A 16,123-nucleotide genomic window follows, 5' to 3' on the forward strand; every position below is an offset into this window, starting at 1 on the left:
GTTTTTGAGTTGTATTCAGCCTCCGAGTCCTGCATTTGGATCCTCGCCTCCGCCTGCCCGCACACAGAGCCCTGACAAAAACAAAACAAAAGTTCCTTTAAAGGATGGAGATGGATGTGTAAACGAGTTGATCTCCACAAGAGATCAACTTTTCAAAGAACACTTTAAACAGCGAGTACTGGCATTTATCCAGGGATAAAAGTTTAAAAACGGGCGCAAACGTTGACTTAAAAGGAAAGACTCATAACAAACTGTTATTAGTCAGGGAGGACAATACAACACAGCGCAGTAAAAAGGATCCTTAATCCTCACCTTAAAAAGCATAAGAAACTGTTACTAACAGTTATCTTTACAATTTATTGCACTGTGTTTACATGTTGGATGATTTTGGCCAAAATGCATTAGAAATTGACGATATTTTTAAATTCTTAAGATCAAAGGACCAAGTAGCAAGATGTGTATATATATATATATTTTTTATCATTTATTAAAACTTATCTTCTTTAGCGATTGTACATTTTTTAACTAATGCTTTTGATAAAAATTAATGCTTTAAGCTGATAACCTGTATTTGAGAAAAGGAACAGTCTTCTGTGGTGAAACAATTTAAGACAGGTCTACCAAGCAATCTGTTTTGTTCACCTTAAACGATGAAAAAATCATTCAAGAATGCATTATGAGAGGTATTATATTAAGATGAGAAACAGAGTCAAATATTTACATCCAGTTTCAGTAAGGAGTTCTCATAAACATTACACACACAGGCAGTCCAGGAGAGCACAGGCTTGAGCCCTAATGAGCTTGTGTTCAGACATAGTGCGCATGGACCCTTGGCTGCATTAAAGGATAATGGGGTTGATTCAGAACCACTTAAAACCTTGGCTGTCATTGTGAATAGGTTTAGATGCCAATTGTTTGTAGTTGGTTTTCTGGCAAAAGGCACAGACTGGAATGAAGAGTGTGAATGATTGTGGCACAAAACATCGTCAGTTTAATCCTGGGGATCAAGTTGTGGTGCCGTCTCCAATTGTGGGATCTCCACTTCAGGCCTGATATACAGACCTTCATATGGTCAGAGAAGCTTTCTGATCTGAACTATTTAGTTTCAACATCAAAATGGACAAAGTCAGTTCAGCTTTGTCTTATTAACAAACTCCAACTGTATCATATAAGTGACATCCACATCTGCTCAGTTGTTCCTTCAACCCCTGGCACTTCACTAGTTTCCTGTGCTCCTTCTTTCTTTCTTTTTTTATTTTTAAATTCATCTGTAGTCCTTACCATCTCATGACCAGAGTTGGCAAAAGTACAGATATTCTGTACTTAAGTAGAATTACAGATGCTATTGTTAAAAAAAAAACTACTAAAAAAAAACTACTCTAGTAAAAGTTGAAGTACCGATTAAGCTTCTTCACTCAAGTAAAAGTGAAAAAAGTACCAGCTGTCAAATGGACATGCCACATCTCCTGGTGATTAATACATGAAGAGAATTGCCTTTCATGCATTATTGTTCAGGCTCAAATTGGTTTGTTGGACAAAGTCAGTTCAGCTTTGTCTTATAAACAAACTCAAACTGTATCATATAAGTGACCAAAATTCTAGTCAGAGTGTTAAGGACATTGTGCACCCTGTTTTGTCTGTTTCTTAGTGGTTAAAGTATACCTGTTTGTTTGGTGATGTACCATTTTGCACTGACTGGGTTGAACATGATATTGATGTTGGAGATGTACAGCCAGTTAAGAAGTGATTCTATCGCAGGTCACTGGAAAAGCTTAAACAAATGGGTGCTGAAGTTTCTTTTATGCTCTGAAATGACATTGCTTTTCCATCTATCCTGGTGCCAAAGCCAGATAAAACATTTTGTATAGATTTAAAAGTCAATTCTGTAACAAACTCTTTTCTGTTCCCACGAATGGATGACTGTATTGACCAGGTTGGATCGGCCACATTTTCAAGTAAATTTGATTTGCTTAAAGGTTATTGGCAGGTGCCATTGTAGGCACGGGAACAGGAAATATCACCTTTCACCACCCCTTTAGTTCCTTATTCTCATAAAGTCATACCATTTGGTTTAAGAAATGCTCTGGCAGCATTTCAGTGATTAATGAATGAATGAATGCTTTATTGGCCATATGCAGGTTGCCCCACAGAGGAATAGGACCCTCTGTGGACGGTTACAGCTTTAGGAATAAAGCTGTAACCGGCTTAGAGGGTCACTGACAAGTAGGATGCTCATCTTCATCACATGCAAGCATTGTTTGATCAACTGGCTGATGCCAAGCTTACTATTAACTTGGCTAAATGTGAGTTTGCTAAGGTGATGGTGATCTATCTTGGCCGTGTGGTGTGACAAGGGCTTGTGGCCAATGTGACAGCAAAGGTTGCAACAATTGAGGAGCATCTTCCTTCAACAACAAAGAAGGAACTCCAAAGAGTTTGGGGTTTGGAGAGTTATTATAGAGGTTTGTTTTACTTTATTGATTTATTGATTTATATAGCACTCTCCACAATACTATAAAACAGATGAACATAAAACAGTACAGTCAAACTTACAGCAAAAATCTAATTAAAAGCTAGTCTAAATAAATTATTCTTAAGATGATGTTTAAAAGAATAAATACAATCCAGGCAACGTAAAGATGGAGGGAGAGAATTCCACAACCTGGGGGCCACCGCTCTAAAAGATCTATCACCTCTGGTTTTTTAAAACATGTTCGGGACACTACCAACAGCCTTTGATTAGATGATCTCAGGCTGCAAGAGGGAGTGTGAGGCTCTAAAAGATCCTAAATGTAAACAGGAGCGTCACAATTCAAAACTTTAAAAGTCAGTGAAGCCTGTGAACTTCAAGTTTAGTTGATTTCCAAAGGCGTTCTGCTTTCCTAAAGAGTCAAAGTAAAAACCTTTCCACTGTTGTATTCCCACTGACTGAGTTGTTGAAGTGTGCGTCCTGCATGACACATTGCCGCAGATCTCAAAATGGTGACGCGCGCCTAACAGTTTTATTACCAGCTCTCTCACTCTAGTCTAAACAACAGTGTCTCAGTAACTTTCCCCTAGAAGATGGTCCCCTGTTATCTACTTTTTCCCAGGCAAGCGTAGGTGAGAGTCTACAGCATTCTACGCCCCAAGGACATGTAGTCTAATGCCTTTATTTCAGGGCCGTGTCCACTTAATACTACACTATATGGTTATATGGCATTTTAGTTCATATAAAGCATAGAATTAAGGCACTTGAAATAATTTCATCTCAACAATGTCAGCTAGCGTTTGACAATGTAAAGCCTTTGTTGTGCTTCCCTCCTGTTTTAGCAGCTCCATATTTTGATAGTGCATTTACAATCCTGGTGGATGCCAACCAAGTGAGCACGGGGGCAGTCTTGCTGCCGTTTGTGACAATGTGTCATCAATTTTCTAAATAAATAGCCCCCAAAAGTTGGTTTTATTCATCTAGACAGAATGAACAGTATCATTCTCAGTCGGAGAAATGTTACGTCATTCAACCAATTGACTTCTTGACTTCGAGTGACTGAAATGAGAAACTTTCAGTCACTATGTAAACATACTGTTTACAAGTAGATTTGCTTCTCCCACTGAAAACGTTACGTCCAGATGAATAAAATCAAATTTTGGGGATTTCTTTACCTGGATAATTGAGCATGTAACAAGACTCATTTCTAAAGGTGTTATTGACATGAAATTCTCACCCGATGTCGTCAACAACCCATCCAATTCACACATGCAAAGACATCAACCCATATATGTCCATAAATTACATGTAATAATGAGAAATGACACAGGGGAGCATCCTTGCTGGAAATGTATTTAATACTTCATGCAAACGCCTTTCTTGGTGATGATAGCTTCAAGACGCCTCCTGTGTGGAGAAACTAGTCACATGCATTGCTCAGGTGGGATTTTAGGCAAATCGTCTACTGATAGATGACAGCAGATTTTCTTAAAATCAAGAATGTGTCATTACATTTTTCTATTCATCCTTCCTTTAGTTATAGGAAGCATGAAAAACAGCCCCACACTAGGATGTTCCCAACTCCAAACTGTTTGGGGTGAAATGCAGTGCTTTTTGAACTCCATGGTGTGTATTATGGTCTACAGAAATTTCTGTTTTGGGCTCATCTTACCACAGAATATTCTTCTTCCAATATTTCACAGGCTTGTCTAAAATGTTTTTCAGTAGACATTAAACATTCTTCAGCATGCTTGGCAGCAATGGAGTCTGGTGTGGCGAGTGTGCATACAGGGCATGGCCTGAATGCATGACCTATTGTCCTCACCACCAGGTGGAGAACATGTTTCAGTGTTTCTATCAGACTTTTATCTTATTTTTGGTTCTGTTTTTTTTGTATCTGTGTGTGCTTTTTAGCCCTTTACCAAAAATTTATTTTGCACTGATTTTAGTTACATTTTGAATGTTAAATACAAATATTTAAGCATCATAAACGTTTGCATTTGATCTGTTGAACCTCACAGACTTTTGAAATCAGAGGCCTATTACAAATGTGTAGCAAATCAACAGGTGAGGGGCAATTTATATTGTTTTACATAAAGAAACAACACACAATGCATCATTCTATAACTCTTTTATTAGAAGTGGAACAGATATACTACTCATTGTGAAACACTGTTTCTTGAATACAGTGTTTTTACACTAAGGTAAGATTGCATGATGTAAATAAGAAAACAAGAAAATAATGCAAACAGACCGCTTTTTCTTTGTAAGAGACATGATTATCATCAGAAACAGAAAGTCTTAATAACGTTAACGAAAGAAAAAAGGGATTTCTAATCAGCAGAGCTCACCCTCACCCTGACCATCATGATAGTACTACTTGGCACACATGTGGAGGCCTCAAGTGACCACCGCTCGGGGGACTTTACAGATACACCAAAATAGAGAATATGATTTGTTACAAAATGCCTTTAACCACTTAAAAAGTGTTTAGGGAGTGTTAGCTACTTATCATTGTTCATATCTCACCCATGTAAGGCTCTATGCAATGACGACCACATTCACTGAAGCAGCACTTCTCATTATCGGGGCAGTCAATGTCATTAGAGCAAGATTCAGCACACCTTCTGTCATCCAACAGTCTGAGAGGACACACTCCCGGCTTCACTGAAAAAAATAAGAAAACATTAAAGACAAAGAACTTTAACCAGAGAGTGTTACACTTTCCCTCTGCAAAATATCCCATGAGGCTATTAAACCCCAGCAGTGATGGGAATAACAGCGTTACAAGTAACGGTGTTAGTAACGGCGTTACTTTTTTTAGTAACGAGTAATCTAACTAATTACTATTCCTATCGTTACAACGCCGTTACAGTTACTAACAAGAAAACGCGGTCCGTTACTATTTTTCAACAAGCAGACGGTTGAAGCTGTGTTCAGCTTACCGCATTTTATATCAATTGCACGGAAGTAGCTGACTACGTAAGTAATCTGGACGCTACAGCTTTAAGCAGCTGCGCGCGCTCCCGCGGACGGTAATCACAATCACTGTCTAGCACAACACCTGGAGCTAAGGGGGCAAAACAATTGCATGAGTGCTGCTGTTTGACTGAGGAAGAATAAAGTAGTCGTGGTGAGCCAATCACACGACCACTTAAAGACAAAGCAACAAGGTGATATATACCAGTTTTTAAATTGTGTCGATGGGCCACGTAAAACCAGAGTCATGATAAACAATATATACGCGGCGTTTTTTCCTCAATAGTTTCGTCACGTTTACTGTCTAAGGCACAGGTGTCGAACTCCAGGCCTCGGGGGCCGGTGTCCTGCAGGTTTTAGATGTGTCCTTGATCCAACACAGCTGATTTAAATGGCTAAATGACCTCCTCAACATGTCTTGCAGTTCTCCAGAGGCCTGGTAATGAACTCAGGTGTGATGACCCAGGGTGAGATCTAAAACCTGCAGGACACCGGCCCTCGAGGCCTGGAGTTCGACACCCCTGGTCTAAGGGCAGCGCTAGCAAGCACTCTCTGCTTATGAGCAAAAAAACAAACAAATTATTTTTTTGGAGTGGCACAAATAATTTGTGTGGCATCTTATTGAATGCAGAACAGCTGATTGTTCTGTAAATAGTTTGAAATGGTTATTTGAAAAATCAAGGTAAAAGGTAAATGGATGCAAATAACTTTGTTGTTTGCAAAACTTGTGCATAGGATTTTAAAACTGACAATTTATATTTGCATTTAAAGTTATGAGATATGATTCATGTTTGTGGTTGTTACAGTAAAAAATATAACTTTTCTACTCTGATTTTATGTTTTTGTCTGATTTTAGATCAGTTGTGTTAATACAGTATGTCAAAATAAAAACATAACTGTAAATTCAGACACGTGAGGTTGTGCTAAAAAGAATAATACCAAACAAGACAAAGTAAATAGTTTTTAAAGGTAAAATGTCGAGGTAAAATCAAAAGTAGTTAAAAATGGCCAATTATACCCTGGACCCCAGAGGGTTAAACGTTTTTTTAAAGTAACGCAATAGTTACTTTTCAAGTAATTAATTACTTTTAGAATATTGTAACTCAGTTACTAACTCAGTTACTTTTTTGAAGAAGTAACTAGTAACTATAATTAATTACTTTTTAAAGTAACTTGCCCAACATTGAACCCCAGTGACCACGTGGTTGTTTGCAGCATCCAAACAACCGCATGGTCATAAAGAAGAACTACTTTTCACAACATGATCCACAACTCATCATCTTTTATCTTCTCTTTTTTCTTAAAAATTTCTTAAAATAAAAATACTGTAACTAAGTTACTGCTGTAACTTTTGAATTTCCCCAGTGTGGGATTAAATAAAGTGTATGTCGAGCTGTTTTATATGATGTGATACAAAAGATATGCTGTAAACAGTCACTTTGTTCATTTCTCACCTATGTAAGGTGCCATGCATTCATGTCCACATCCATTGGAGCAGCACTTCTTTTTATCAGTGCAGTCGCTGTCTTTAGAGCAAGATTCTACACATGGTCCAAAGGTTGGGGGATGCCCGAGAGGACACACTCCTGGCTTCACTGAAAGGAAAACAAAGTCAGTATAAAGATATTTGGAAATATGGACTTGAAGCTGTAAAGCCAGAAAGAAGTGTGATCAGCTGTAGGAAATGAGGTATGAAGTCTGTGATTTGTGATTAAAAAATGAACCAAAATCTTATCTAAGAGTGTGTGACAAATATGAAACATTTTATTGTCTTTTTAAGATGATGTGTACTCAGCACTGTCGTCTGATTCAATAATCATTTCTACCCTGCGACTCATTATTTAACTTTTTTTTTTCACCCTAGTGATCTTTAGTTCAAGTTCTTAGCTCTCTGTTTTGCCCTGATTCTGTTTCCCAGTGGGAGGCTACTGTACCTCATACTGGTGATGAGGTACCATCATGATTAAACTGTAGTTTTAAGTCAAATTTACAATTTATTCTTCATATACATGATACAGATGATATAATAAACAGATATCCTGTAGGTCATTTTCACTTTGGGGTGGTCTTTGCTGCTTTGTTGTTTTTTCACCTATATCTGGAACCATGCACTCATGTCCACATCCGTTGGAGCAGCACTTCTCACTATCGTGGCAGTCACTGTCTGTCGAGCAAGACTCAACACATGGTCCAAGGGCTGCGGGAAGCCTGTGAGGACACAATCCTGGCTTCACTGAAAGGAAAACAAAGTCAGTCAGAAAATATGGACTTGACGCTGTAAAGTGAGAAAGAAGTGTGATCAGCTGTAGGAAATGAGGTGTGAAGTCTGTGATTTGCGGTTGCCAAATTGGTTGCTGAACAGAAAGCAAATGAGAAAAAAATCTACATATTTAGATATAATACAAAGCTACTTTGTTCATTTCTCACCTATGACTGGAGCCATGCACTCATGTCCACATCCGTTGGAGCAGCACTTCTCATTATCGTGGCAGTCACTGTCTTTAGAGCAAGATTCGGTACAATCTGCATGTATGTAGTACCTGACAGGACACACTCCTGGCTTTGCTATTTTAAAAAAAAACAAGAACATCCATTTAGACAAGGAGCTCTCGAAAATGCAAATGTGGCTTTTATTAGAAGAAACGTAATTTTTGTACTACTTCGAGTGCTTTTATTTAATGAGATTGTTCACACACACTCTTAAGAAGACATTAAACATTGTAACACGTACTGAAAACAGGAGGGACACAGACTTTTCCACCATCATAGTTACAGCATATTTGGTCTCTACAATAGTTGTCATTCCCATACATTACAGAGCAAGATTAAGGTGCCATGGGCATTCTCCTGATTTTAGAAACAATCAATAAGTAGACAGATTGCAAACAAAGACAAAGGAAACTCACCTGTCGAAATGCCACCTCTTCTCAAAGCATGTGCGTGAAAAACAGTGCCAAAGTGCGGAAATGCACAAAGTGCTACAATCAACACATAAACTGTAGATGACAGTTTGTCCATGTTCACCTCTTGCTCCAAAGATTGTGCACAACCACTGACTGAACAGGCCAGTTAAAGGATGCCAGATCCTTGTGTGTTTAGAGTTTTATTCTCTCTAATAAGGTGTCATATCAGGCACATTTAAGGTTGATTTTTTTGTTCTTTTTGCTCACATGATGATATGAGTCTTGTGTTTACATATTAGTAATGCAACAAGACAGACTTCAGTATCTTCTTTATCCAGCATGACGACAACCACATGGTCATAAAGAAGATTAACACCGCTTCAATGTTAACTTTTTTTCATAGCAATAGACCTTGTTGGCACCCAAGGTTTATCGTTTCTTAGAAATAACATATTTTTGCTTGTACTCTGAAATCTAATTGTTAATCTCTTGTTCAGTACCATATGTCCTTGTTAATGTTTTTAAAATCATTTGTTTTTTGGGGGGGGGTTTTGTTTTGTTTTTTTGTTTGTTTTTTTGCCTGTCCCATTTGGTTCTTTAGCCATCAGAATTGTTGTCTGAAGACCAACAAGGATACCCAATGGATTTACTTTGCCAAACGGATCATCATGGCCTTGCCGTATTGGTCCATTTGATCGACCTTTGTTTTTATTATTTATTATATTTTATTTTCAGATGTTACAGACGGGACAGACATGAGTGAGGGATAGGAAAGGGAGAAAGAAGAGGAAGGAAAAGAAAAACAGAAGGGGAGAGGGACAGTGAGAAAGGGGGGGAGAAAAAAAATCTCCTGGATCACCTGTTGAGAGAAGAAGAATAGAAAACAAGCAAAAAAAAAAAAAAAACCCAAAGCAACATACTAAACACAACACCATCGCATTAATCTAGCTAAGCGTAAACAGCAGTAAATACTAAATATTCAATGTTGTTGTGCAGCACGCAGGACAGACAGCGCACAATGTGCTTTGAAGTAGCAGCCAAGAAAGGTGTAATTTAAGTCTACGAGCAGTGAACACCCGTGTGCACACCTGTGTGGATCAGCGCGCTTGTATTCAAATGGTTTCCACATGTAATGGTCTGCAAGAGGATGTAGCGAGCCATAGCCCCGTCCCCCAGGGCATGAAGCAGGCATGGAGGAGATCCAGGCCCCAGACATCCAGAGGCCTCAGAGTGCGAGAGCCCAAGGAGGACCACCGGAGGGGCATCCGTGCCACCCTCATGGGAAGGGCTGAGGATCCCTTAAAATCATTTGTTATTTGTTGTTTTGTTTTTTTAGTCTTATTTTTATCGCTAGGATTTCTTTTTATCCCTTCATTCTCTCTCAACTAATCTATACAAGTGAGATTACTATTTTTTAGATAAAAAATGAATACACTAAGATTAATCCAGTCCACATACATGCATTTTAAATATTTTCTTCCCTTTCATATCTTGTTGGTTGAGCATTTCGATTACTGCTCCAAACAGGCTTGTTGCACACTGCTCACTTTTTCTTCTTCTATCTCTTGTAGATTATTCTTCTGTCTCTATGAAACATCAAAAACATCACTATATGATATCATACCCATGAACCATGATAGTAGTGATAGGGACAAATTAATGAGATAATATCAGTCGGCACAATTGTATTTTATTTCTGCATGAGCTGACACAGTCTGTGTTAGACTTCTGATCACTCTGCTGTGAGACTGGACTGCCAGACTATCTGATTCGGTCCCCTGATTTTGATAAAGTGGTGCCAGCACACATAATCTACTGTACTGTGTCATGATGTACAGTACCACCCCGAAAACATAAAGAATGCTTAAACAAAACATGTCTAAGCATTTTTTTTATGCAGTAAAATGTAGCCCAAAGTAATTGAAAGTTAAGAAATGTTTCCTACAAAAACAAATAAAAGTAACCATCATAAGATAGATCATTGCAGTATACTAGTATGTTTAAATAATAATACAATTTCATTTAATATAGCACATTTCAAGATAAATATCATAGAGTCAAGTCAACTTTATTTGTATAGCACATTTGAAAGATATCAAATGTCAGCCAAAGTGCTGAAAAGAAGAACAAAGTTCTTAAAAGTTTAACAAAGTTAAAATAAAATAAAAGATTAAAATGAATTATCTCAAAACATTACCAAAAGTCCATATACACGCACACATACCTATAGAAACATATATAGCATATACATGTGCAGTATCTCAGCTGTCCTGGACAGAGATCTTGGATGTTGTTCCTGGGATCTGCTGGAGCCACTCGCCCAGCTTGAGGGTCACTGTACCGAGTGCTGCGATTACCACTGGGACTACTTTTGCCTTCACCCTCCACATATTCTCGAGCCCTTTTTTTTAGCCCTTTGTACTTCTCAAGCTCATGTTCCTTCTTCCTCTGTTTCTCTGAATCACTACATCTATTACTACAGCCGACTTCCTCTGCTTGTCCACTTCTACTATCTTTGGTTGGTTAGCCATCACCAGTTTTTTTGTCTGTATCTGGAAGTCCCACAGGATCTTAGCTCGGTCATTCTCGCCCACCCTGTGGGGTTTGTCCTATTTTGACCTCGTCTTTACGCAGCCTGCATCTTGGGTCTTGCCTGGTGTGGTAGACCCCAGCCTCTACGGATCTTGTACTTAGAGCTTGTTACTGTGCCGCCATGGTCAGTTCCTCTGTGCTGTCTTTCAGTCCAGCTTTGTCCACCCACTGGTAGGATTTATGGATGTCAGCCACTTCTATCTACCGGTGGTACATACTGTGCAGGGGCCTTTCATTCCATGATGGTTCCTCCTCTTGGTCCTTTTCTTACTCTGCTTTCTGTTGCCTGAGGTATTCACTAAGCACGCAGTCGGTTGGGGCCATCTTCCTGATGCACTCATGGATGTTTGATATCTCATTCTGGACAGGTGTTCTGACACTCACCAGTCCTTTAACGCCTGACACAAGCTTCAGTGTGGTACTGAGGGAGATTACTGGCCGGTAGTTTGATGAGACCGGTCCTTTCTGGGGATACTTGGGGGGAATACTGGGGATCTGGCAGTTGGTTCATTTGTGCTGCCAGATGCTCATGGAGTGCAGTCAGCTTCTTCAGCCAGTAGGCATAAATCATGACCAGTTCTTTATAGTGGAGAACCTTTCTTGGATGTCTTGGATGTCTGGATCCTGGCTCAGGGGGTTGGGAAGCGTATCTGTAACCGGAAGGTCGCCAGTTCGATCCCTGGGCTCTCTGTCCTGGTCGTTGTGTCCTTTACCCTGCCTCCTACTGGTGTTGGCCAGAGGGGCTGATGGCGCGATATAGCAGCCTCGCTTCTGTCAGTCTTCCCCAAGGCAGCTGTGGCTACAACCGTAGCTTGCCTTCACCAGTGTGTGAATGCGAGAGTGAATGAATAGTGGCATTGTAAAGCGCTTTGAGTGCCTTGAAAAGCGCTATATAAATCCAATCCATTATTAATATTATTTCTGCAAGCACTCAACTTTTCAGCAAGAATACATTAAACAGCAAGTACTGGCAATTATCCAGGGAGAGGAGTTCAAAACAGCAGCTTACCTGGCTATAACAAGACACACTTTTTGTTAAAAAAATATATTTTGTAAAACAAAAATACCCCATTTTGTTGAGACATCAACATTATCTTGAGGGAATAAAAATGCATTAAAAGTGTCAGAATATTTAACAGTAGTAGAAGAAGAGCGAACCATGTAGCAAACAGGAGACAGAGACACAACAAAGGACAAGTGAAAAAAAAAACTGATGATCAGAAATAAAAATGTCCTCAGAACAAATACAGTCACCAACACTTTTTTGTTATTGTAGTTCACATTTTAGGATGAATGAAAGAAATCCAGTCAATTTGTTGCCTTCTAGTGTTTATGGACTAATGAGAAACAAAGAAAACTATGACCTGAGAACAGTAAATAAAGCATGACACTGACAGGGTTTTTTATGTATTCATTCTTTCTGACTTGCCAGATTGTCAGGTACTAAATCAGTATCTTTGTGTTACAGGGTGGAAGTAGTTTTCATGTTTTTATACTGTGTGCTTTGTTGGTTTGGTTTTATAATATAGTTTTATGCATGTTTGTATATTTTTTGCATTTATTTTGAGGTTGTTACATGTACCTACCAGTGACTATTCAAAGAAATTATCCACACCTGCTCACTCTGCATAAAGATAAGAGGTGAGGACAGTCAAGGAGCTTGTACAGAAGGAGTGCAAGCCACAGCGGAGCATCAGCAGCAACAGGATGGATAGGTCAGAAGGATACTAAGAAGATGGGACTGGAATTGTCTGTGGAACCAGTGTTGGAACCCTGTAGAAGGCCTTTCCCAGTGAGACAGAACCAGTGAAAAGTGTGATTTCTGTGATGGTTGGTGCTAGAGCATCTGTTTCAAGACTGTTACACCTGTGCATATAATATATAAGTGGGGCTTCTTGTTTGTCTTTTATTGCTTTTTAAATTCCCTGGGCCTGTTTTATTGTAAATAAATTACTGCTGCTCATGTGTTTTGTACTCCTTGGCTACCTTTTATTTTAGCTCCTCTCCAGCAGATGGAAAAGGACCTCTCTCTTTCTTCTCCTTTTCCCTCTTCATTACATTTAGTCCACATCAGCATAGGTGAGCGCGAACAAGAAGAGTAGAGATTGTATTATACACTGAACAAAAATATAAACGCAACACTTTTGTTTTTGCTCCCATTCCCCATGGGATGGACGTAGAGACCTAAAATTCATTCCAGATACACAATATAACCATCCCTCCCAAACAGTGGTCACAAATCAGTCCAAATGTGTGGTAGTGGGCACATCTGCTATATTGAGATAATCCATCCCACCTCACAGGTGTGCCACATCAGGATGCTGATCTGACATCATGAGTAGTGCACAGGTGTACCTCAGACTGCCCACAACAAAAGGCCACCCTGGAAGTTTACAGTTTTTTGTTCTATTGGGGGTCTGGGGACCCAGAACCGGTCAGTATCTGGTGTGACCACCATTTGCCTCATGCAGTGCAACACATCGTCGCATGGAGTCTATCAGATTGTCAATTGTGGCCTGTGGAATGTTGGTCCACTCCACTTCAATGGCTGTGCGAGGTTGTTGGATATTCGTGGGAACTGGTACACGCTGTCGTATACGCCGGTCAAGCACATCCCGAACATGCTCAATGGGTGACATGTCCGGTGAGTATGCTGGCCATGCAAGAACTGGGACATTCTCAGCTGCCATCTGCCCTGAACAATGTGAACCATGATTCATCCGTGAAGCGCACACCTCTCCAACGTGCCAGACGTCATCGAATGTGAGCATTTGCCCACACAAGTCTGTTACGGCGACGAGCTGGAGTCAGGTCAAGACCCCGATGAGGACGACGGGCATGCAGTTGAGCGTCCCTGAGACGGTTTCTGACAGTTTGTGCAGAAATTGTTTGGTTGTGCAAACCAATTGTTCCAGCAGCTGTCTGGGTGGCTGGTCTCAGACGATCTTGGCGGTGAACCTGCTGGATGTGGAGGTCCTGGGCTGGTGTGGTTACACGAGGTCTGCGGTTGTGAGGCCGGTTGGATGTGCTGCCATATTCTCTGAAACGCCTGTGGAGACGGCTTATGGTTGAGAAATGAACATTCAATGCACGGGCGACAGATCTGGTTGACATTCCTGCTGTCAGCATGCCAATTGCACGCTCCCTCATTGCTTGTGGCATCTGTGGCATTTTGCTGTGAGACAAAACTGCACATTCCAGGGTGGCCTTTTGTTGTGGGCAGTCTGATATACACCTGTGCACTACTCATGATGTCAGATCAGCATCCTGATGTGGCACACCTGTGAGGTGGGATGGATTATCTCAATATAGCAGATGTGCCCACTACCACACATTTGGACTGATTTGTGACCACTGTTTGGGAGGGATGGTTATATTGTGTATCTGGAATGAATTTTAGGTCTCTACGTCCATCCCATGGGGAATGGGAGCAAAAACAAAAGTGTTGCGTTTATATTTTTGTTCAGTGTATGTACGGCTGGGTAAAATAGTCTGAATATTGCCCATTTAATTTTCCCAAAGGGCCACATGAGAAACTCAGACTGTTTTGGAGAACTGCACCAAATGTTTTTTGGGTTTTTTTCTGATGCACAATGTTTTGGTGTATAGTCTGAATAACACATCTGCCTATCTGACAGCCAACCATGAGCACACATTTCTGTATTGGATCGAATTCACTAAAGGCCATTCTGGAAAATAAATAAATAAATAAATAAAATGAAGGGGTTGTCTTATATAGTTTAATTTCATCAAAAATATATGTCTCATGTAGCTTTTGCATGTACAGTGTGGCTCACACACAACCCTCAGCCAAACAGTCATCAAAAGAACTTCTTAGGCTTTATACCATTTAGTCAAGCAAAATTAGCATATCATATATTCAGCAAGAAGGCTATCATACAGCCACCTCACAGCAACCTGTTTTAACAAGCTTGATTTGGGAGCCACTGGTAGAATGAGATATTAAATATAACAAAACACGTCCTGATCTAAAGGTAAAGTAATAAATCTTTATTTTTTTTTCTTCCTTGCATTACATATATTGACCTCCAAATGAATACACAGACCTTTCTTTGCAGTCTTTAAAGTTGCATGATAACAAGTCTCCCACTTCAGCTGAACTTGTCTGTGTTTAACTCTAAACCAAGGCACAATGTACATTTCAATTCCTTTAGTTTTAAATATGTTTATATTGTCTATCCTGTAAAATAGTCAGATATCTATTCATATTAATGTACAGAATTCACCTGCTTGCTGCTACTACTGCACATTCACCCAGTGTATATATATATATATATAATGTTCTTTTTTGCACATGTCGAGGAGCGTGTCAGGCTACATTTCACTGTGTGTTATACTTGTATAACTATGCATGTGACAAATAAAGAACCTTGAACCTTGAACTTGAGCTTTCATTTTGTAGCCTTCTGTCAGTTATGCTTGTTAGCTTAAAGGTGCTGTGAAGGTGAGCTTTGGGGTGCACATCACTGTGCATACCACATTTTGACAGGCCAAAATTGATTAAGAACCTGTAGTGATATGTGGGCAGGATTGAAATTTTGCAAATGGCTGGATTTGGACACAGCTGCACCGGGTTCATGCAGCTGCTTCTTTTCACCAGCAGGTGGAGAACATGTTTCAGTGTTCCTATTTGACATGTTTCTTAGTTCTTTTGGATGATCTACTTGAACTACTGTATAAAGTTTATTAAGTAATCATGATATCAAGTCATATCATTTATAACACTGCAGAAAACTCTGAAATGTGCGTCAAAGAAAATGTGGATGGACATACTACTAGAGTAATTTTTGATGTGCAAATACTTTAACCCCAGTCTCAAGCAATGAAGTTGTTCGATAAGGAGTCTTCGAGTTGTCAAACATTTGTCGCCCTCTACAGTTTTCGAGTATGACCTGAGAAATGAGAAATCCTTAAAGACGCTATGAACTAATATAGCTGGAAAGAGTGGGATTCTTCTGTATTCATGGTTATTGACTTGCCAGATTGCCAAGTACAAAGTCAATCTGTACGGCCGTATAATGACGATAAACGTCATTCTCTTTTCATTCTAGATCAGCAAGATCCCTAATAGCTAATCTTCTAAAAGCCTAAGTGTTGTGTTGGTGGTGACGTTTCGTGATCGATTGTCCCCTCTGCATCCTTTTAATGGTACGGTCCG

The 16,123-nt window shown here is 39.6% G+C and overlaps 1 protein-coding gene across 1 annotated transcript; it reads right to left on the reverse strand.

The window, feature by feature from the left end:
* Nucleotides 1-4,894: 4,894 nt before the first annotated feature.
* Nucleotides 4,895-8,467, reverse strand: LOC146684148 (uncharacterized). The gene is made up of 5 exons (XM_085444607.1): nucleotides 8,356-8,467; nucleotides 7,877-8,014; nucleotides 7,542-7,682; nucleotides 6,904-7,044; nucleotides 4,895-5,137 (listed from the first exon to the last, which is right to left on the reverse strand). The coding sequence occupies exons 1-5, from the start codon at nucleotides 8,465-8,467 to the stop codon at nucleotides 4,989-4,991; spliced, it is 681 nt and encodes a 226-aa protein (XP_085300733.1). The 3' UTR covers nucleotides 4,895-4,988.
* Nucleotides 8,468-16,123: the final 7,656 nt, after the last annotated feature.

This window comes from Copadichromis virginalis, linkage group LG20 (genome assembly GCF_057382275.1).
Source record: "Copadichromis virginalis isolate Kocher_CV1m ecotype Utaka linkage group LG20, C_Virginalis_male_GT1.1, whole genome shotgun sequence".
NCBI lineage: Eukaryota > Metazoa > Chordata > Actinopteri > Cichliformes > Cichlidae > Copadichromis > Copadichromis virginalis.